This window comes from Centruroides vittatus, unplaced genomic scaffold, assembly GCF_030686945.1.
Source record: "Centruroides vittatus isolate TY-2023 unplaced genomic scaffold, ASM3068694v2 contig_452, whole genome shotgun sequence".
Lineage (NCBI taxonomy): Eukaryota > Metazoa > Arthropoda > Arachnida > Scorpiones > Buthidae > Centruroides > Centruroides vittatus.
In genome coordinates this window covers 681,774-706,009 of record NW_027122248.1, presented here as the reverse complement: position 1 = coordinate 706,009, position 24,236 = coordinate 681,774, and the positions used below count along the sequence as shown (strand labels likewise).

At 26.8% G+C, this 24,236-nt stretch overlaps 1 protein-coding gene across 1 annotated transcript in view; it reads left to right on the top strand.

Moving 5' to 3' along the window:
* The first annotated feature begins 1,925 nt into the window (after nucleotides 1–1,925).
* The window catches only part of Ire1 (serine/threonine-protein kinase/endoribonuclease Ire1), a 50,393-nt gene continuing 28,082 nt past the window's right edge, over nucleotides 1,926–24,236 (top strand). The window contains exons 1-5 of the mRNA XM_067272610.1: nucleotides 1,926–2,155; nucleotides 10,406–10,517; nucleotides 19,253–19,289; nucleotides 20,362–20,510; nucleotides 22,477–22,605. Of these exons, the coding sequence (XP_067128711.1) occupies nucleotides 2,069–2,155; nucleotides 10,406–10,517; nucleotides 19,253–19,289; nucleotides 20,362–20,510; nucleotides 22,477–22,605 (514 nt within the window). The 5' untranslated portion in view covers nucleotides 1,926–2,068. The remainder of the gene's footprint in view (nucleotides 2,156–10,405; nucleotides 10,518–19,252; nucleotides 19,290–20,361; nucleotides 20,511–22,476; nucleotides 22,606–24,236) is intronic.

The following is a 24,236-nucleotide window of genomic DNA, read 5'->3' as shown; positions in this document are numbered from 1 at the left end:
TTGAAACAACGAGATAAATTATCTTTTAGAAATCAATAAAATCTAATACATATTTAATATACAATTTATTAATATTTTGTAAAACTATACCGTACGATAATCAATACAAACCAATTACATACTGTACTGTACGTGCCTGTCACGTTTAGACATTATTATGAATAATAATAATAATAATAACAACTCTCCCGTGGTCACCACCTGGTCGTGGTGGGAGAGCTCAGTAATTTTACTGATCTATAGGGCAATGAGGGCTGGAGCACAAGCTCCTGGTAGGGACACCCATGCCAATAAGGTCTATGGGGAGAAATGAAGCTAAAAGTGACCACACCCACATTCTGTGGAGATATTTACCATGGTAGTAACCAGATCTAAGTTTGATACCGGCTCGGACGTCTCCCGGGTTAAATTAAAATAATTAGTTTTACACAATAAAATATATGCATGTTTACAATAACCTTATTTTAAAATGAAATTTACAACTTCCTAGTTGAAATCTAGTTGAAAGTACAGTATTTTGTGTAAATTTTCTAAATCATCAAGTTTGCCTACTCTTAAAGGGGGCCCCCACCGTATTTGTGCCCACGGGCCTCTAATTGTTAAATCCGGCTTCGGTGGTAATTACCTATCAACGCCAGTACTTTGCTTTCTATTTATAAGCCTTCGACCACCATTACTCCCCGCCATCACGTGATGGGGCTTGAAACGTACGTCACCGCACCGGTCGCTTCCACTGACCAATGACTGCGGTCGATTCGGAGAAAGAGCCTACACGGCTAATATCTCCATATAAACCGTGAGGAAGAGAAGAAGGAGATGAGTGGAATCGTATTTAATGCATTTAAGAGAAGATAGATGTGTTTTTTTTTCATCTGTAGCCTAGTTCGTTTTGGAGATTGTAGTACTTATTTTGATCTCTAGTATTCTTGATTTGTCTACCTCGTCTGCTTTGTTAGAAACATCATAGCCCAATAATTCGGCAGTTCGCTTGTCTTTAATAATCAGGTTTATGAAGAAAAACTTCATACTTGCAGACTCCGTATTGGTTTGTATCCTTACCCAATTTGCACAACCTGGCGTTACGCAGGTTCTGACAAGTAAAGAATTTTCAGAGTCCTGCCAGAAATAAGCTACGTATTGATTATTGACCATTTGTGACGTGCCATAACGAGCAAAAATTAAATAAAAAAAAAAAACTAATAAGTAGATTTAAAATTAATAAATACAAATGTATTCCGACAGTTTATTATACTTTCTATTTGCAAAATTTCCTCAACCTTAATACAAAATAAGGAAAAAGTGAATTTTTAAGAAATTGCGGAATTTCCCGGGTTTAAAAAACAACGGGAATCCCGGGATCCCGTTTGAGAAACCCTAATTGTCTTGATGTAAATAAATACAGTATAACTCAATTTTGCTTAAGACAGGAAAGACATTAGACCATTTTAAAGCAGAGTAGAATTATTAATTGTTTATCGAATTATCATACGTTGTTATATGTTGATTTTAATCCATGTTTAAAATGGAATAATGTTTTAATATTTCTATTAACGATATCTCCAAAGTTCAGAAAATTCTTCTGCGAGAAGAATGTTTTCAGGATGCGAGGCGAGAGAATAGTCACGTGACTGGTTAGCATCGAGAAATGTCACGTGACATGCTTCGCATGCATCCGCCGTCTAATGTGCCGCCCCGCGACGAAAACAACCTTAAGCAATGGAGTCTCGAACGGGGCACAGTCGGTAAGTAGTCCTATGATTTCTGTTTATAGCACTTTATATACGGATCGCCCGGAAAAATGTTATGCGAATAAAGTCTTATAAATATTATATAAAAATTTAAAAATGAATTTCATTAATGATTTTATATAAATATTTCCTTTCGTCATTTTCGGAATGAAAAAAAAAAATTGATTAATTAATTTGAAAGTTTGCGGCTTGTGATTGGTCGATTCGTATTTCATGTTTTAAAATGGCATTGAGTGTAGTTGCAGGATGTATAGAATCTTATCTGCACTGATCAATACGTAATTTAATGCTTTTAATATAATATAATATAACTAAATCGAATGAAAATGAAAAAAATGATGTTGAAAGCCCATATATTTATATTTTTTGTGTTTATAATACGCACATGTTGGACCAAAACAAGTGAGGTATGAATACATTTTCAGAGTTAACTCTAGATTATTACTAAATATATCCTTTCAATTAAATGTATATTATATATTTTATATAATTAAAACATAAGGAAGATTTTACTTAAATGTGTATTGTTAACTGTTTATTGTTAATTTAAAAATGGATGATGACATCTTTTGTAATATGTTTATCAATTTGTTTCATGTTTTTATGCATTTATTTTACTCTATAACATTTGTACTAATTTTATTGACTATAAGCCATTATTTACCATAATTTCATTACATGTTTAAAATGTGAAAGTAAGTTAAAGTGTTGTGAAAAGAAAAAAGGGTGTAAGTTTTTTCAAAACTAATGAGTCACCTGAAGAATTTAAAACTTATCTGATATAATTATTTATTTTATTTTTAATAAAACAGATAATTAAATTCATAAACAAACTGTCATGTTTGTGAGAAAAAAGTAAAACTATACTTACAAAACTTATTTTCCAATTTAGGTTAACGTGTACCTAGGTAGTCCAAGCTGGCAGCTCGTCTCTGAAACAGTGGGGATGCACATACTAACCTAACCTAACCTATTCTAATAAATTACCCCTATTCTAATAATTTGGTTGGCAATAATTATAGTAATTTATTAGAATAGGTTAGGTTAGGTTAGGTCAGTGGCGTAGCGTAGTGGGGGCAGCAGGGGCGGCCCGCCCCGGGCGGCATTTTTAGGGAGCGGCAAAATTTCACAATAAATAATAATAATATCTTGTAAAAATTTGAACCTGTACAATACACAATAATGATGATTGTTCTTGCTGAAAAGTTCTTTAGAATTACTGTATATTTTAGTCTTTTATATTGAGATACTTAAATAAGGGGGCGGCGAAATTTTCTTTTGCCCTGGGCGGCTGACACCCAGGCTACGCCACTGGGTTATATTAGTACATGCGTCCCCACCGTTTCAGAGATGAGCTGCCATCTTGGACTACCTAGGTACACATTAACCTTCTTTTTAAAAAAAATAATAATACTTAGTGCAGAAACAAGTAATATTAGGTGTGATTTATCAAAATAAGGATTAGAGAGCGATTTAATCAAATTTAATGTTATCTAAATCTTAATATTGGGAATTAATTAAGAATAACTCAAGACATATTTTGAGAGCTGGAATTTTTTTCATTCAATGACATGCATTGAACCTTAAACACACTTCGTGCAGGAAAATGTCTTTTAATTTTCACAATAGCAAATCAGACCTCTTCAAAGGTCTGCAGCAGGATTACACAGAAGCATAAATGCAAATTGAGTATTCAAGAACAATCTCAAAAACAATTTAAATTTGGAATTCTTAGTTTGTGTTTACATTCCTTCTGTATAAGCCTGATGCAGGTCTCTGAAGAGGGTCGAAGTGTTTGCTATTGTAAAAGTTAAAAGATATTTTCCTGGTGGAAGAGTGTTTAAGGTTTGTTGCATGTTATTGGATAATTAAGAATATATATTTTTACATATACACTTAACACTTTCACTAATTTATTAACTTTGCTGTGTTCATGAAGATTTTTTTTTCTATTCCATTTTCCAAATTTACTATATGTTATGTATAAAGTCTTCTGTTTGTGTCTTTGTATTCAAAGACAAAAATTTTGGAAGGATTTCTAGGAGCCAATAATCATTTCTTTGATTTACAGGATACAATCAGGAAAGGGATTATAAGATTTTTTGATACAATCAACCCATCTTCAGATCACTTCAAAACAAAATCAAACACATCTAAATGCAAAACTGAATGGATAATTAATGTTTTTAAATGAAATAAAACAGTGTATTTCTAACACATTAATTCAAATTCAGAACAAATTACTAATAGGCATAAACAAAAATGTATATAAAAAAAATAAAATAAAATTATTTATAAATAAATTATTTCTAGCCCCTAAAAACATTTTCAAATGTGAACTTAAGCAATGAAATTAATAGGTCTTAGAAGTTAAAAAGAGCATATTGTTTGATATTTTAAGTATATTTTTAAAATACTTGATATAGGCCTATTTAATTTTAGTATCAATAAATGAAGGAATGTTTAATTTATATGATACGATAAATAAATGATTTTAAGTCTTCTGTCTTAGCCAAGGCACTTATTCCTAATCTTAATTGTGTAACAGTTTTTCTTAATATAGGTATTTTCATCTAATTGAAAGAATATATTAAAATTAGCAATGGGATATTTAATTGGAATTGATATCAAGAATTAGGGCATTTTTCAGTAATCAGAAACAGTATTGAAATGAAAAGAAATTCCAATTCTTAAAAAGACTAACATTTAATAACAAAATTAATTTTTTATTTCAGATAATAATTAAAATTGTTTAAATTATTTTCCTTAACAATCAAGTATTATTATACTCCAAAGTTTCATTTTGTTCACTAAAAGTGAAGAATAAAGTCATTTATTCTTTACATTTAGTAAAAAGCTTAAAGGAGTAATTTTGTTGAAGTATGATAGAAAAATTCCATATAAAAAAGTATTTAAATTTAAAAACGAAACACTGACATTAGCTCAAAGTTAAAATTATGTATGGTGTCATCTGTTATGAGATGTTATTAAAAAATAACTTTTATATTAATTATTATAAAAAGATTTAAAAAAGGCTTAATTTTGTGGATAAGATGAATTTTTAAAAATATTGTAAATGGCAATAATGAGTAAAATTTTCATTTAAGTCCAACTCCACACGAGATACAACACATGCCCAACTCTATCTCTCTACCTCTTGAGTTTCATACTCCAAAATTTAGTAGCATTAATATTCTTTAAACTAATCAATCTAAATTAAACATTTCAGTTTTCAATATTTTCAAAAATGTGATACACATCTATAAAAAGTAATATATATATAAACTGGAAACATTATTTTTAATATTTTTAAAACTATGACAAATCATATTTTGTTAAGCCGATTTAATCCAAAATCCAATTATTGAAATTCCATTTTAACTTCTAATTAATAAAATATTTTACATTTTGTGTGCAGATAAGAAAGATATTAAAATTTTTTATTTTTAACTAAACATTTAGAATAAATAGGATTTTAATTTAATATGTATCAATAAAAAAACTTTTGAATTATTAAAAATACAATAATTAATCAAAAATATTATTTTCAAATTCAATTGAAATGTTCTTTATTTATTTATAGTATTTTAAGAATATATTTATTAACAATTATAATACAGTATATAAATCATAAATGAAAATCTTAAAAATTTAAATTGTAATTATGATAGCTTTATTAAAACTGTGGACAATTGGTAATCAGAAAGCTTTTTATAAGAATTTTATAGTTTGTCAACTGATTCTAATTAAAAATCTTTTCTGTGAAACTGTTAGAAATAAAACATCCATATACAATGGCATATTGAGAGTATGGCAATATGGTCCGAGCCACACCATTCATAGATGGCAATGAATGGTGTCAATACTTTTTTTATTTCATTTATTAAATCAATAAGAATTGCATATAGTTCTGTAAAAATAACTTGAGACTTTATACACTTAAAGAAGTTATTTATTTATTTTTCTTAGATGCCAAATTTTGTCTGCACATTGCTGTTCATATACTGTATTTAGTGTAACCATCAATATCTTGTGTTGAAACTCATTAGATATGCTTATAAATATTTAATTCCTTTATTGTCATTTTTAAATCACTGATAATACATATGATTATTTGATAGTTCAATACAAGTCTTTATAAAATAAGAAAAATAGCTAGCTAGAGTTTAGATTTCTTTTGTGTATAGTTGTCTCAAATTTTAATTGAAAGATTTTAATGAATGATATTTTTTCAATTATATTACTAACCTATTAACTTTTAACTTTGGATTATATATTAGTTCAATTAACTATTATATATTGTATATGTAAAACAGTTTTAAAAACAAAGATTTATATTCTTAAAAAATGTTTATTATTATTGTTTATTGTTAATTTAAAAGTGAATGATGACATCCTTTGTAATATGTTGTTCATCAGTTCATGCTATTATTTCGGAAATTAAGTTCTTTTTATAAATAAATGGTTTAATTTAAAATTCACATTTAACATTTCCATATAATATTATATGGAAATATATATTTTCATTAAATATATTTTGTATTTTGGTGATAAAACTGAATTTAAATTTTGCATTGTATTAAGTAGGCTTACATTTACATAATATATAATTGTTTTTATTCATCAAAACAGGTGGTAAAAGACAATAAATTCTATTTCCTGTGTAATCATGATAATTTATTAGGTCACATCTGTAAGTTCTGAATATAATTTGATTCAACTTCTTAAAATAAACAAAAATTAACTAACAATTACTTAATTCATTTAATATCGAATAATGGATAAAATTTCAATTACAAACATACATCAAACGAAACCCGATATCATAAGCAAATACACCAACAACAAAATTTTAATTAGAGATAATTTTGACTGAATAATTGATTGATTGTTTTATTCAGATCATATATATATAAATAAAGGAATGAAAACAAATTTCATTATTCATTTTATATGAAATCTATTTTCTTTTTTCATTTATTTAATTCATATTTTATAAAGAAGAAACAATTTGATTTAAATTTTTTTTATTAATATTAATATAACATTTTTTATTATAGTTAATTTCAACTTTGATTATTTGTCAAAAAATTAATATATAAATTTAAATGTATTCATTATAAATGAGTTTTTCACAAGATATAAATTAAAATGGATGTTAAATGAATTTGTTATTCTTGTTGGCTGAGTTTTTACAAATAAAATATTATTGTATTAAAAATATAGAAAGACAGTTGCCAGAAAATGAAAAAAGAATATGTTGTTAATCAACAGTCTGGATAACAGTGTTAGTTTAGGGAGTTTAGAGATGATTTCATCAAATGTCAAAGCATTTCCTTAGGTAGAATCCACTGTTAACTTTGACAGCTGATTTAATATACATTAATTAATATCTGCTATTGCTTTATGGCTTGTGAATTTAATTACTCTTGTAATATTTTTCGAAAATTGATTTGTTAAAACATCAGTTTACCAAATACACTCCGATTTGTTCTGTTATTTAGCTCAGATGATTTTTATAATTATTTGAGTACTCAGCAATATTTATTTTGGAATCATGTCTAAAACTGTGTGTGAATTCTTATCAATTAATCAAAATAATCTGTAAAATACTACATAAATTAAAAATTAATTAGAATAAATAAATTTTTTATGTATTAAACATAATCTTCATGATTAGATTATAAATATTTACTTTATTGAAAATTTAGATTTTTGTAATATTTAATATAAATTAATTTCTTAACTAATAATAATTTATTTGGATCTTTATCTTTACTTTAATATTATAATTTATAAATAAAATTTTATTGCGTTTTATTATTAGTTTTGGTGTTGCCGTGTAAGTTTAAAATTTGTATTTATGATATAATTAAGATTTTTTAAAAGTATCTTCAAAAAATTTAGAATTTCTGAATAAATAATTTTATTATAATGTTTAACTAAAAAAAAATTTTGTCTATGCTAAATACACAGATAAAATTAACTTGTAAGATAAGTTTAGTTAAACAGGTGTTTTATGCTAACATTTATCAGTATTTAATTTTATTATAGGATCATTTCTGTATATAAATAAATTAATTTTCTGTGAAAATATATTCTATATAATTTATGTTTGAATTATAATGTTCATGTTTTTATTTTTTTAAATGTATAATAGAAAATTATACATTTATGTTTTATTATTATATCTTAAGTTTTAAAGATTAGTAACTTAAATTATTAAAAAAATTATATTAATGTTTAAAAATTAATCTTAAAAAATGAAGGTAGAGAAGTTATTTATATTTTAAATGATATTAAAAAAAATAAGAAAGATGATGAATAAATCAAAAGATAATAGGATTACATATAAGTTAGAAATTGCTTAATTATTAGGATTAGTAAATGCCAATATTTTATCTTAATCAAATATTCATTTAAACATATCTAGATCATTCATTAAATATACAGGTGTATAAAAATAACAATTTAATCAATGATTTCTTCAAAGGATTTATTAGACTATGAAACTTCCTTCTTCCAAACCGAAATTAAAGAATTAAATGTAATATTAAGTCATTCTTTACGCTAACATATTATTGTCAATGATTTGTAAAAATTTTACAGGAAAGGATAATTATTGAACATTACTTCTTTTTAATAAAAAAGAATAATAATTCCCATTTTTTCTTATTTAATTCCCTATTTGAATAATCTATTATAAATTTTATTAATTTGAAACTTCAAATTGAAACTGTAAATGAATAATTTTATAATGTTTAACAAAAAGAATTTTGTATATACTAAATACACAGATAAAATTAACTTGTAAGATAAGTTTAGTTAAATACATGTTTTATGCTAACATTTATCGGTATTAAATTAATTTTATTATGGAATCATTTCTGTATATAAATTAATTTTCTCTAGAAATATATTCTATGCAATTTCTGTTTGAATAAAATATTAACTGAAATATCTTTAAAAGTTTAAAAACTTTTAAATTTCAAAATTCTGAAAAATTGAAATAATATACTAAATTTCTAATTAATTATATCATTATATTGCAATAGACACCAAGTTACAGCTAAAAATATTATCTTAATCAAACTTTTATATAGTGCAATCTTAAAGTTTCTCTGCAGTGAGTGGGGAAATGGGAGGAGTTTCAGGAAAAAAGCAATAATGGCGCATATTGAAAAAGTTAAAATTATGACATCGCCACTTGACCAAGCCATGTAGGTGTAGCCCACTGTGGAGAGACTTTACGATCATAACGTTTCATTTATTTATATTAATTTAATATTAAAATGATACCGTAAATATTGGGACCTTGAATAAGTTCTCGCTGTTTTACAGCAGGGGGCGTTACTAGAACTGTGTGCGTGTATTTTTAGATGGTGACGCATCTGTAAGGAAGTACAATAAGCGACCTTGAAAATCAGTATATGTCCTTTCGCCGAAGTGTTAACAACTTTTTTCTCGTGGTGTTAAAAATGTCGCATTTTGTGCCAAAAAAAGAGTATTTGCGGGGAATTTTATTGCACTATTTTATTCAAAAAAAATCTGCAGCTGAAGCATACAGAATTCTTGTTGAGACTTACGGTGACCATGCTCTGTCGGAAACAACATGCAGAGATTGGTTTAGACGCTTCAAAAATAATGATTTTGACATTGAAGATAAAAAACGTTCTGGCGCACCGAAAAAGTTTGAAGACGAGGAATTGGAGGCATTACTTCATGAAGACTCATGTCAGACGCGAGCTGAACTTGCAGAATCATTAGGAGTTGATCATACAACAGTTTCAAAACGTTTGAAAGGATTAGGAATGATTCAAAAGCAAGGACATTGGGTGCCGTACGAGTTGAAGCCGAGAGACGTCGAACGGCGTCTTTTCACATGTGAACAGCTGCTTCAACGGCAGAAAAGGAAAGGTTTTCTGCATCGTATCGTGACTGGGGATGAAAAGTGGATTCACTACGATAATCCTAAGCGTAGAAAATCATGGGGTAAGCCTGGCCATGCATCAACATCATCGGCAAAGCCGAATATCCATGGCTCAAAGCTTCTGCTCTGCATTTGGTGGGATCAGCTAGGTGTAGTTTATTATGAGCTGCTCAAACCGAATGAAACCATCACAGGAGATCGCTATCGACTACAATTGATGTGTTTGAGCCAAGCATTAAAAGAAAAACGGCCATTGTACGAGCAGAGACATGACAAAGTGATTTTGCAACATGACAATGCTCGGCCACATGTTGCACAACCGGTGAAAACCTACTTGGAAACACTTAAATGGGAAATCCTACCCCACCCGCCGTATTCACCAGACATTGCCCCTTCCGATTATCACTTGTTCCGATCGATGACACATGGCCTGGCTGAGCAGCACTTCCATTCTTATGAAGATGCCAAAAATTGGGTTGATTCTTATATAGCCTCAAAAGACGTATCATTTTTCCGACGTGGAATTCAAATGCTGCCAGAACGATGGGAGAAAGTAGTGGCTAGTGATGGACAATACTTTCAGTAACATGTTTTGTATGACTTTTTTTAAATAAAGCATTAATTTTTATGAAAAAACAGCGAGAACTTATTCAAGGTCCCAATAGTAACCAAATAAAATTGATAATTCACATTATATGAATAATTAATTAATTACATTTTTTTACAGCCATCTAATAAATTAGCTGTTTTGGAACCTCCTATTTTGATTTCTACATTAGATGGTTCTTTACATGCTGTTAATAAATATACCGGAGAAGTCAAATGGACTTTGAAAGAAGGTATAATCTTATACATTTTTTTTTCTTGTAGTAGTAGCAGTAGTGTTTTGTAAATAATTCATTGATATAGTTAGTAGACATTTGTTGTTGATGAATGTTTATTGATTCTATCTGTAAATATGATTTACAGTAGATATTACTAAGTTTTAAACACCTCAATTATATTTCTTAACACATTTGTCAACTTAGACAATAATTATTAATAGGACTGTTAAACTGGTGTTTAACAGTCCTATTAATAATTAATGTCTAAGTTGACAAATGTGTTAAGAATTGAAATAAGGACAATAAGGCAATAATAATTACCTCAATTATATAGATACTTTTTTGATAGGAGTTCTATACATATATAAACATCATATAGCTTGATGATTATTATATTAAATTCAAACAATTACCAGATTAAATCAGGTTACATTACTGCTACTAATAATTATTAAATACCAAGTAATTTGGACTTCTATAAGTGATGTGTTTAATTTTAATATTTATTGGTATTAAAGTGGAGTTAAAAATAGTTGTCCCTATGTTTTATATCTGTATATCTTGGTGAAACAATTCTGTATTATATTTTTATTATTTTTTATAAACTAACGCTATTTGGCAATTTTTTCTGCAAAGTTGTTAAAATTACTTTATCATAAAAATCTCTTGTTGTTGATTCCATCAAAGTATTTAAAAGCTCTTTTTCTATCGAAAGCAATGCTAGTGATGACAATCTTTCCTCTGACTGAGTGTTTTTTTCAAATGTATGAATTTGCTTTATGGTTGAAAATCTGCACTCAACAGATGCACTCATAAATGGTACCATAAAAATTAATGATATTAAATCATATAATTCTTTTAGAACATCTTTGTTTAGATCGTCATTAATTATAATATGTTTTATGTCTAAGAGTGACTTGCCAATATAATCTGGACATGAATATAAATATTGCAATTCACTACATAATTTAGATAAATCAAAAAATTCTCCATAAAATTTACTTAATTTAAAGAATTAAAACTCACTTCAGAAAATTGTTTTGTATTGATATAATATTTAAAATTATTAACATCTAAAAGTGATAAAAATTCTAAAGATTTTTTGCCTGAAAATCTGTCAATATAATTATAATTAAATATAGCTTTGTAAAGAAATGTACATAAGAATAAAATAAAATATTCTTTACTTTTTAAATCTTAAAACAATCCACTTAGTAAAATAGCTATTATTAACATCTAATAGCTTCCTATGAGTGGCTAATGGATAGAATCATTGGAAGCATTATACGATATTTTGGTGTGTAGCATCCATGAGCTAACTGTGTGAGGTTAATGCTCTTTACAGAGCATTAACCTCACATGCGAATGCCTGTAATACCTGCTTTACACGATTCAGATATTTTTACTGTGGAAGCTAGCCCATATTCAACAATACAGCTCTTCCATTGGGAATATGCATATATATGAATTTATATTCGAATCTTATCATTGCAATCATTATTATTTTTCACATGTATATAAATTTATAATAAAATAATGCAGTTATAATAAAATATTAATTTTAAGTAATTCAAAGTATGTTAAAATATGAAAATAATCATACAATATGTATTTATATTTTAGAAAATACAAGGGAAGTGGTGCTTCCACAGCTTCCATGAACAGCATGTCACTGTTGTAAGATGATTTCTATGGGCCTTTCACATGATTTGGTCACAGTGAAATGCTGTACATGGCAAGTTTTGTATTACAGGAGCCTTATACATTTTTTTTAGTCATATATGATCAAGATTTTTATGTATGTCCATTTTCTCACAAATTATGATTACTATATTGCACATCTGGTGAGATACATTAACTGAAATTTTCTTTTGATTGAAATGAATGTTGAATTATTAATAAATTTAGTTCAAGAAAGACTTCTTTTATGGGATAAAAGTTTAGAAGAATACAAGTCTTGAAATTTAACAGTAAATCATTGGAATTGAATTTCACATTTAATGAAGTACAGTATTGTACAAATGACACAATAATTCATCAAATATTAACAGAGTTATATAAAAGTATAATACACTTTTGGTAATGTAGAAATACATATTTCTCAACTGACATTAGCAGATGCTGATTCTAAAAGATTGAAGCAGTCTATGCTGACCAGGGCTGTTGACAGCTTGTATGAGGTCTAGGGTAGAGCAGGTCTCTTATCTTTTAGCAGGCTGTTTTTGCCATTGTGTTTAGAATAAATGAAATATGTTGAATGTTTCTTATTTTACAAAAAAATAGTTTTAAAGCTTTTATTTTTAGTTAGTAAAAATTACATTAATTTATATGTATAGGAACTATGGACCCCTAAGTTTTCTCTGGATCCAGGGAAATAGTCTCAGTTTTACATTGACAGCCCTGGTGCTGATCCCATGTACAAGTAGCAGTATACAGAATGAGTATTATGAAGATTTGTGCTAAGCATTTATGACTGCAGACATTCCTCTTCAGAAATAACAAAATAAAACCCTCTCCCAATTAATGTCAGTTCATGGCATCTAATATGGAGGTATTGTTTTACAGGAGGGTATGTGGCTTGCAACTCTAATATAATCATTTTGATCCTTTGTCATATTTTTATTAGAATAAGTTTTGATTTTAAGTTAAAATTATCAAAAATAGCACTGATCAAAACATGACACAATCAAAATGGCTCTATTCAGTTATATGAACTTCAATAATGTATTTTCCATGCTTTTCAACTCGGAATTTAATCAAGGAATACAGTATTTTGGCAGAATTAGTTTGCAATTGAAATCATAGAAACAATGCAATTGTTATAGACATTAAACTTTTTAGAAATATAATTTTCTATTAGTATATATAGAAGAACCTAATCTAGTTTATTTGAAGTATTGCAAATAGCTATTTGCATTATTACAATTTGGAAAGAAAATGGGGATTTCAAGGGTTATTATATAGCATTTTAGTTATTTTCATTATAAAAATTAAACTTGAATAGGTGAAAAATGTTTACAATTTCTTCTTTACCTTTTTCTTTCTTTACAATTTCTTCTTTTCTTTAATGTTTACAATTTCTTCTTTACCTTTTAAAGTTAGTAAGATATAATATGGATAAGACAATTGCTATTGTTGTTAGAAATATTATAGTGATATAATTAGTGGAATGCTTTAACAGAGCAAAAATTAAACAACCACTTGCCACACCAAGATATAGTTAATCACATACTCCGAACCAATTACGGTGTGCATAAACAAAACTTTTTTATAATATGCATGAAGACATATTTGTGTACTTTGAATCAAACAGTTCATTCTCAAGAAGATTGTACTTGTCATGTTTGATTTAGAACAACAACAACCTGTTGTTAATAGAATGCTTTATTAAAACATTCTATTGTTCTAGAGTTTAAATTAAGTCTATTTTTCTATTCTCGGGACTTGAGACATTTTTTTTTTCATGGCCGAGGAATTCTCAGAACTATACATTCTTGGTCATAAAAATTAGTTTTTAATTTTATTTATTACAGTTAAAGTATTTTATTGTCATTTTAATATTATATGTGCAATGAACTAAGCCAAGTTTTATTTTAACAAATTTTATATTGAATTAATGCATACAAGCATACAAAGTAAAGATTTAAGCTGAAAGTAAACAAAAAATAGTAATGTATTATATTTTTAATTATAATACTAATATATTTAATGTACGTATAACAAAAAAAATGTGTGGAAATTTAAATGTAAAAATTTTGTTTATATTTGATGTGTTTAACTGATTCAGAGAAGGCAAGTGTAATAAATATGTCTGTTACCTGGGTGCTATTTTTAAAACTTTGTACCCCGTGGGCACTAAGATGATCTTTTCTTACCATACCCATTGTTGGTTTTGTTATGCTCACAAATGGAGACAGCCAGATGGTGAGAGACTGGACTTGGAAGTCAAGATGAATCTTTCACCATCTGGGATAAACTACAAATTTTTTATATACAATTTGTCTCACATACTGACCTGAATTAGAACCTGTGTCTTCCAGAATGGTAGACTGATACCTTTATCACACTGGTTATCCAGCTGTGCAAACAAAAGTTGATAAGTGAACTTTGAATTATAGAAAAAATGGAGGTGAGCTTTAAGTTTTAAGGTTAGTGAAATAACACAGAAATTCAGTTTTAATTGTTCAAACAATTCTAAATGATAAAGAAATTCAAAGAAATTATTATTTAAAATTATTGAAGGGATAGAATTGAGAAGTTTTAGAATATTGAATTATTATAAACTACACTCACGTGTTGTGGCGTTCCACATTGAATTGTTAAAATATAAAGATGTTCACGAGCACTTTCGGTAACTTACAGTTACCATCTTCAGGTGAAATTGAATACTATCCGAGTTATAGCACTTCTTGAAAAACGGTGCGGCTAAATGGAACACCAAATTTGAAAAAATTCATACAGTTCGAAAATGTTTTGAATTGGAACAGAATATTGCACGCATGCGCTAACGAATTTTTTTGAATTTGGTGTTCCATTTAGCCGCACCGTTTTTCAAGAAGTGCTATAACTCGGATAGTATTCAATTTCACCTGAAGATGGTAACTGTGTGTTACCGAAAGTGCTGGTGAACATCTTTATATTTTAACAATTCAACGTGGTAACGCCTGAACATGTGAGTATAGTTTATGATAATTATAAAGTCGGTGTGAAGTGATAACCAGTTTTATTATAGAATATTGAAGAGAAACATTTATGAGCTTGATGAAACCAACAATTGGTATGGGGAAAAAAGGCTATCTTAGGGTACACAGGGTAAAGTTTTAAAAATAGCACCAGGTAACAGACATATTTATTATAATTGCCTCCTCTAAGTCAGTTCATTCACATAATTATCCTTTTTATTAAGCAGTTTGCTAGTTAAACACATTAAATGCAAACAATATATTTACATTAATATTTTAGATATTACTTCTTTTGAAGCAGCAAAATAACACATTTTTAAAATGAATTAATATGAAAATAGAGAGATTATTATATGTGAGGTTAAAGAGCTAAATGAAAACTTTATATCATTTAACATGCATACTAATGAACAAAGCATGAAGTATTGAAGCAAGTTTAAAAGATAAATGGGAAAATCGTCTGCTAATGAGACTTTTGTGGTGATTCAAATGTTTAAAAAAGCATTCACATTTGTATAGTTTAAACATTGTTTAGCAGTCAATAAGTATAGATAAATACATAAAAAAAATTTCATATTTTTATCTAAGAGAATTGCAAAATATTAGGATTCTTTATTGTAAAAAAGTAATTGTAATATGTCTGTTCTAAATTATCAAATATTTTTAATAATTCATAAAAGATTCATAAAAATTTGTTTTATATTTTGATCAAAGATATTGCTAATACATTGCACTAAAGATATTACTATTTTAGTGTAACAAATAAATATCAAAATTAAAAATTAAAGAGAGATTAAAATTATAGAGAAGAAAAAATAGGGATTAAAATTTAAAAAAAATAATGAACAGATAGTGTAAAAATAGAACATTTTTCTCTGTCTAGCACAGTAATCCAATTAACATACTCCTCAGCATAATGCACTTCCTTTGTTAAATTGGTAATACTTGTATATATTAAATATGTTAACTTGTTTCTGAATAAATAAAACATTTCAAAGTACTTAAAATTTCTAATGATAATTCAAGAAAATAAATCTTTAAACTTTGAATAAAATCAGTATATACAGTAAAGTCCTGATTAACTGAGATCCATTTAGTTGAGGGTTCCACATTATGCAAGGTTGATTGTGGAAGAGATTTTGCTGTTTGTTATTCTCTTCTAGAAAAATTTTGATGTGTATATATGTAAGAAGTTTTTCTTTTAATACAGAAAAATTTGTTATTAGTTAAATAGGCTTGTTGACCCAAGTATCCAGAAATAACAGAGATTTTAACTTAAGTTTTTTTCCTTTTAAAGGCTGTATCCTTATTGTTAAATAAATTTATTATTTAAAGATTTATTATATGCATATTTGATATACTGTATAAAACTTATGTCTGGCATTAATAACAAAATTGCATTGATGAAATGGTTTGTGAGATCCCAGATGGAAATCAAAATTATAAATTATATGTTTTGAAAGATTAAAATCTGGCGAGACAGTTAAGCTCTCACCTTTCAAAATGAAAACAAAGCAAGACTTAAAGTCTAGTTTAAACAATAAAAGTTCTTTTCATCAAAATCGAAAACAAAAGGTTTGAATTACAAGGAGAATATCAAAGGAATTTTAAATGAATGGGAATCAGGTTAAGTTTCAAAAATGATCTTTCCTGCACCCCAAAAGGTTTTGAATTGTCACTGGGAGATGAGAGAAGATCAATCAGGATGCGGAATTGAGGAAAGAAACCTATAAAAATGTGTGTTTCATGGACATGATGTTCTTTGCTCCAAAATTTTGTTCTTTTGTGCAAATTTGTTGTTAGTGTTTTTTTATCTATTTCCAAGATATGTTCTCTCTCCTGGAGTTGTTTGTGCTCTTCAAGGTTCATCCTTACTACAAAGACTATTCTTTTCAGGCCATAAACATAAAATATTCCGCAGACCAACTCTATGGAATATTTAGGACTTTACTGGACTCTCTCCTTGAGAATTGTATCAACAGAGAATTAGAAACTTTTGTAAGAAAACCTTTAATAATTAATTACACAGTAAAAAGAATGGTAAGTATGTCTCGGTGAATATTTCGTGCCCACGCGACCTCTTGATTGTCCCGACAATCACACACAGTCGACAAGCCTTACAGGTTTAATTTTAAACATTTAAATGATTGATCAAATAGAATAATAATGAGAAATTTCTGTAAAACTGTTTCAATGTTTAATGTTGATTAATTTTAAAAATAGCTTAATTACTATGTACTGTACAAATATTTGCAATTTAAGATCTTAATTAGATTTTAATAAGTAAATCTAATTAAAATTTATTAAATTTTTTAAGATTGTTAATATTTTATTACATAATTTAATAGGTAATTCCTAAATAAACAAGGAAAGTTATTTCTTCCTTACTAAAACAACTTGGATTAAAAATAGTTCTAATGATAAAAACATAGTTTTAGAATTATTACTTATAATGACTCTCAATTCTATGTAGTAAACTAGAACTTTGTATAAGTTTCACAACACCTTTCTTTCTTTATTCTAGCAATTTCTTTAATGTAACTAACGTTTTCGGCTTTTTTAAATGGCCTTCTTCAGATTAAACAAAAATAGAATGTCAATTATAATTTAAATCAGAACATAAATTTAAGAAAGAAGAAAGAAAGGTGTTGTGAAACTTATAATGACTCTAAATTTCACATCTTTCAAATTCAATATAAATATTTATGTTTAGCATTCAATAAAAATCATACAAGTGTAGATCTGTGGGATTACCGAAGTATACAGGGTTGGTAAGAGGTAAGAGAAAAAGGCCAACAAAAAAAAAGGGGAAGAACCACACAATTCCTTTTTGTACAATACTAATATATTCCTTTAGAAAGCATCAAACGTACCCACTTGAGTGGGCTACAATAAGGTTACAAGGATAATGGTAAGAAAGAGATTCTACAGTTCTATAACTAAAACACACTAATTACTTATATACTAGTCAATTACAATATTTACACAGGAGATCATATTCAATTGAGCGCACGTTCATTGAAAATAAGTCTCTCTACACACACACACTTCCTAGTCTATATTACAATACAACACAACAGTTGTCCCCCTTAGTCTTCGTGACGCCAATGGAAATGGATTTTTCTCTGTCTCTCTTCGTGCTCAAAAACCATCACCCTTCTCAAAAGATGGCGGTAGCTCTTACCTTCAATCTCGTTGTCCGAAGAAACCCGAAAACAAAAAGTCCTTCTCCCGTGTAGAAGGGCACCTTTTATACCCCTTTCTACCTGAGATCACGTGATCCACAACGTAACTGGCTACGAGCCAATCACGACATGTTGGCGCGACATCCAAAACGCGATTTACGACAAAAGGTGTATAAAACAAAACCCGATACACGATAATAATAATATAAAAGAGTAACTAATAAAATACAAATAGTGTTGGAGCACTACACAAGAAAAGATTATCACATCTTTCTTATTTACTCTAGCAAAATATGTAAATTTTATACAATATAAGGCTTACTTATAATGCAAACCCAAATTTTTGGTGTCATTGTGTTAAATTCTGTGTATGGGTGGTATTAATTTTATAAGAATAACAATAAACCAGGTTAAAAATATACCAATATTCAAACTCTATTAATATCCCATGAAAAATATTCTATCATAAAAATTAATGCATTCTTGTATTTTAATTTTCTTTACATTTAAAATATTTTAAATATAACAAAAATAATTAATTTTTTTTGTAGCCTTAACAAGCAAAATATATTTAGCTAATGATTGTTTCAAGAAAACAAAAAGCATTTCTGTATGAATAAAAATGTTTGCTTTTCTTAATCCAGCAATGTATTTGTATGTTTAAGATGATAATCAGTTTTATTCATATACTTTTCTGAAATTAAACAATTTAATTATTTATTTTTAATCTATGCTCGTTTGATAACGTGAGAAAAATTTATTTAATTTGAATATGCTTTGTAAGCAAATATTGTATTTATTTAAACATTTTCTCCTTAATTAAATAAGTAATATTAATAAATTGATATAAAACAGATGCATTAATAATTCATTTAATTTTCAGCACCTGTTTTACATTTACCTGTGAATTTAACTAAAAGGTAATTGAAAAATTTTATTTTATAAGATTAAATGTTTCATTATCAGCTGTAATTTTAATTAATGTAAATATCATGAAAATTTATTATGTAAATCAATACAGATACAGAAATAAGCAATTCTGATCACTAAAAAAGAGTATGAAAATAGAATAAGAGTGAGTTTAATTGATATTTTGTGTTAAGTGTTTTAGATAAGATTTAAAATATTTATGACAATACTAAGAACATTTGAGGGTTCAGTAGAAAAGTGGTATAAGTGACATTGTATATATTAGTGATAAAGTTTAACATTGCTTAAAAATCAGTTTTATTAAATTCAATAAATGAGTAGATAAATTTACTTATAAATTACTGACATTTATTATTTCATTTTTAAATTAATACTTTTTTGTATTCTTAACAAAGAAAACTTTGTCACTATACCACTTTTCCACTGACTTCAATTTAAATGTATAATTAATTATATAAATAATGTTGTCTGGCTAATCCAAACTAATAAGTAAAAGAAATTGTTTAATACAGACATCCCTAACTTTACAGGTATAATTGTGTTTGTAAAAATGCATACAAAAATCAAACAATAGAGTTTTATCCCCAGGAAGTCTGAAAAGAAAAATTACGAAATTCCTTATTAAAATAGGAAAGTTTTACTTTTTATAGTGAACGTTACAATGCAAAATCATAGACTAAAAAATTCATAAAAAAAAAGAATGTCATCTATTATAAGAAGGGGATTATATAAATTTGCTAGATTATATAATATAATTAAATTACACAAATGATTTCAAATTAAGTATTTGATTATTCTGTTTGAATACTCTCGCTTCACTTATTTTTTTCATTTTAGTAATAGTAGGAATAATTGGAGTTTTTTCATTCATTTTCGAAATTTCAAATTACACTTTTGTTGTTTTTGTGAATTATTGTTAACTGTATTTAAGAAGCTTAAATTATTCTTTTACGTATGAAAGTAAGTAAATTAAAAGTTTAAATTAAATTTATCAATTAAGATTATATGAGATAAAATTATTATTATTATTAAATAACAAATTAAATTTTGAAAATATTACAGACCAACATTTTTACCAGATCCAAAAGATGGATCATTATATATTTATGGAACAGGAGAAGGGCGAGATTCACTTAAGAAGCTGCCATTCACAATTTCAGAATTAGTAGCCGCTTCTCCATTTCGAGGTAGTGATGGTATACTTTATACTGGTAAGTAGTTTCAAAATTTTAAAAACTATTGTTATAGTTAATTTTAAAAATTAAAGATAGATTTAAAACATCATTTTCTTTGAATTTTTCAATAGTTTTATCATGGATATCAATGCTTATAGAAATAATTGCTAATGGTGGAAAAAGTATAACGTAAATGTTATGACATGTACAATTATATAGCTGAGAAAGATTTTTACATACCATAATTATGATTTAAATTTGATTCTATAATTTTTTTTATTACAGTGTAAAAGATGCAAAATTCCATGGGATAAAAAATTATTTTTTATCTGGTTATAAATTTCTAAATTACTTGTATCTGCCTAATTTTTTCTTATAGTTAGTTTTTTTTAAATTATTCTATTTGTTTCTTTGTTATTAAAATATAAATATTATATGAAATTTAATTTTTGTTAATATTTTAATAAAATTTATCATTAAATATAATTTAATAATGAAAATAAAGAGTCAAGTAATGATAAGATTTCATTACCATTAATTCTTTGATGATATTGGAAATATACATTTTTATTATTAATAGTTCATTTGGATTTAAAACTAAAATAGATAATGGAATAATTTTACTTTTACACAAAATAATAATTATAAAAATTAATATTGAAATATAAAATTATAGGTTAAATAGTTGAAAGTTTATAGTTTTGATTACTTATATTATGTAATTAGAAATTTTTTAGAAAGGCAGTTTGCATATAGCATGGAAATTATATGCAATTTTATTTCATATATATGTTGGTTAATTTAACATTTTATTGTTGAAACTGTTTTAAAATGAAAAGAATTCATTTTTGTATTTTACCTTTGATTTTGATTGAGATTGTGTATGCTTTGTTTGACATCAATGGTCTTTGTTTGGATGTTTGGATTGTTTTTTAATTTATCATGTTTGTCATAATTTTAATAAAAATAATTTAATAATTTATTTTTAATGTAAAGTTTTGATTATTTTAACATTAAATAATTTTTTTTTTTTTTTTTGTTTTAAATTTTTTTTGAAATGCAGAATTGTCGGTAACACCTTTCTATAAAATCCTAGTGAATAAGTGCTCTTATGTCCTCTTATATTATTTGCTCATAGAGAATCTTATTATATCATCTTTTCTCTACATATTTAATTTATTTTTCTTTTCTCTCCTTATGTAAATTATATTTCTCATTAGTCAAGAATCTTAGTTTTTGTTTTCTTATATACATCTTTTATTCATGATCTGTTTCTACTTTTTCTAAATAAACAGATATTCAAATTATTGATTTTCTAAAATATTTACTAATAAAATATTCAATTGATTTTCAAGTCAATTGAAATATGTACTGTACCATACTTCAATTGACCTGAAAATCAATATATATAATGTAAAACATTTATATAAAATAATAAATAAATAAAAGTAAAACTGAATGATAATGAAACAAAACTGGTTGTGTAATAATAATTTATGTATTATTTTGTTTATATATATTACTGTGACGTGTTCTGAATGTTAACTAATGTGTTTGAAACACGACTTTTGTTCATTTATGATTGTTAGATAGCTTTTTTTTTTTTTTTTTTAAGTGTTCAATTTTATTTTTTAAGGAAAATTAATGATTTTATTTTTGAAAACAATAATTAAATAAATGATTTTTTCCTTTGGAAACACTTACAGAATTTTTGTCTTTGAATATAAGACAAAAATGTTCTAGATCTGAAAATGACATAAAAATTACTTTTTTTAAATTTTAAAGATATTAAACTAAATTGATTATATACACATTTCTTTCTTTTAAAACATTGCTCTTACATTAATTATAAATAGCTTAAATAGGTTTTAACATACAAATTTTGTTAAGAAGAATATGAGTATTTATTTTATTTATATGTCAATATATATATGTATATATAGTTATTGTCTGATATAATAAAAATGTTGGCTATTTACTTAATTTGGAATTTCTTTTCCAGGTAAAAAAACTGATACTTGGTTTGCAATTGATCCCTTTTCTGGTGATAAACTTGATACTTTATCAATGACTGGCACTGATAAAGTTTGTCCAGTTGGAGATGAAAATGTTGTATATATTGGAAGAACAGGTAATTTTTTTTATAAATTCTTTTGTCATTGTAATAATCAGAAATATAATTATGATATTCTACAAATTAATAATTTGTATTTACAATAAAATTAATAAAATGAAATTAATGAAAATTATAAGAATAAATCACAAAATAAAACAATTTAACTTTATTAATTGAAGAGGAATATATGTAAGTCTACAAATGACTGGTTTTAAGTTAGCAATGATTTCACTCTATGCATGCATCTCCATTTATTTATACAGTAGGAATATATGCTATGCTTAATTGTTGGTTGTTGCAAGCATTTGGCATTTGACAGGTGTGTAGTAAGAGTAAATGTCTGAGGATGCTTCTTAAATGCTTGTGGGAAAGTGGCAGGATATTCTTAGAAGGGTATAAGTCAACGGATATATACTGTTCTGTTGCATAGGGGGTAATGTGCCAGATTTTCAAATAGGAAATTCCTTCTGTCTTGTTGAAAAATTCTTTAATGCACTCATACTGAACATTTTTTTTTCTTCATATTGCAATTGAACAGGTAAAAGATTTGCTGGAAATATTTTCTATGTAATTATGCATAATGAATAAATAAATAAGGATCCCAAGGGGCTTATTTGTTTAGTACAATATTATTATTTTCAAAATTATTTTTTATATGTAGTTGGAATTAGATAATTCCTCATAATGTCAGTCAGTTTAATTCAAAAGGCATAGTTGTTGTGATTGATGCAATGTTTAAGGTGAAACTTGCAAATTTCATTGATTTGTTAGTTTATTAGAAGAATCACGATAACCAATAAACACATTTTGGATAACAATACCTTGAATAAAAGTTGGTAATGTATCAAAAGTGTATTAAGATTGACCAAAACTCTTGTGTTCAGTATAATGTTATACGTCCAGGACTGTTCTGTAGTCCAACAGTATTCTGTTATGTTTTTGGATTGGCTGTGTATTTAAGGATGAGGGAACTCAGAAGCATATATACTCTAATTTTATGTTTGTTCAGACTCTGTTAAAGAATGTTTTAATTTTTTTAAGTGTTAGTGGACTGGTCTTTGGCTTGCAATTAGGCTCATAATGAAAGGAATGGTAACTTTGGTCTCATTATTGGTATGTTCAAAATATTGTATTATTGGGTTTTAAAATCAATAATTTTTATTTATTTAATGAAAATTTTATGTAAAATTTTGATCTTATATTTTCTTTTATTTGCCATGAGCAATTATTTATTGTGACATTGTCACAATGCTGTGCTTTAATTTTTAATTAATTTAATTTAAGCTATATGCTTTCCACTTCAAATTAGTAGTGTCTTGTCCCTGTACATCATACTTTCCTGCTAGCAATAGAGTTGTGCCAGTCATCTATCTCAGGGGTGGCCAACAAGTCGATCGCGATCGACCGGTCGATCGCCAAGCCAATTTTGGTCGATCGCTTGCGATGTCTTGACTTAATGTATTATATTTGTAACCGAACACAACAGTATGCATGCAGTTATGACTCGACTCATAAGCAGTGCACCACGTACTGAAACACAGTGTATAAACATAGTATATATTTCACACCTCCCCTCCCCACTTACACTATGCCTATGACAACAAGTTGATCGCGACGCATTTTTAAGATAAAAAGTAGATCTTATG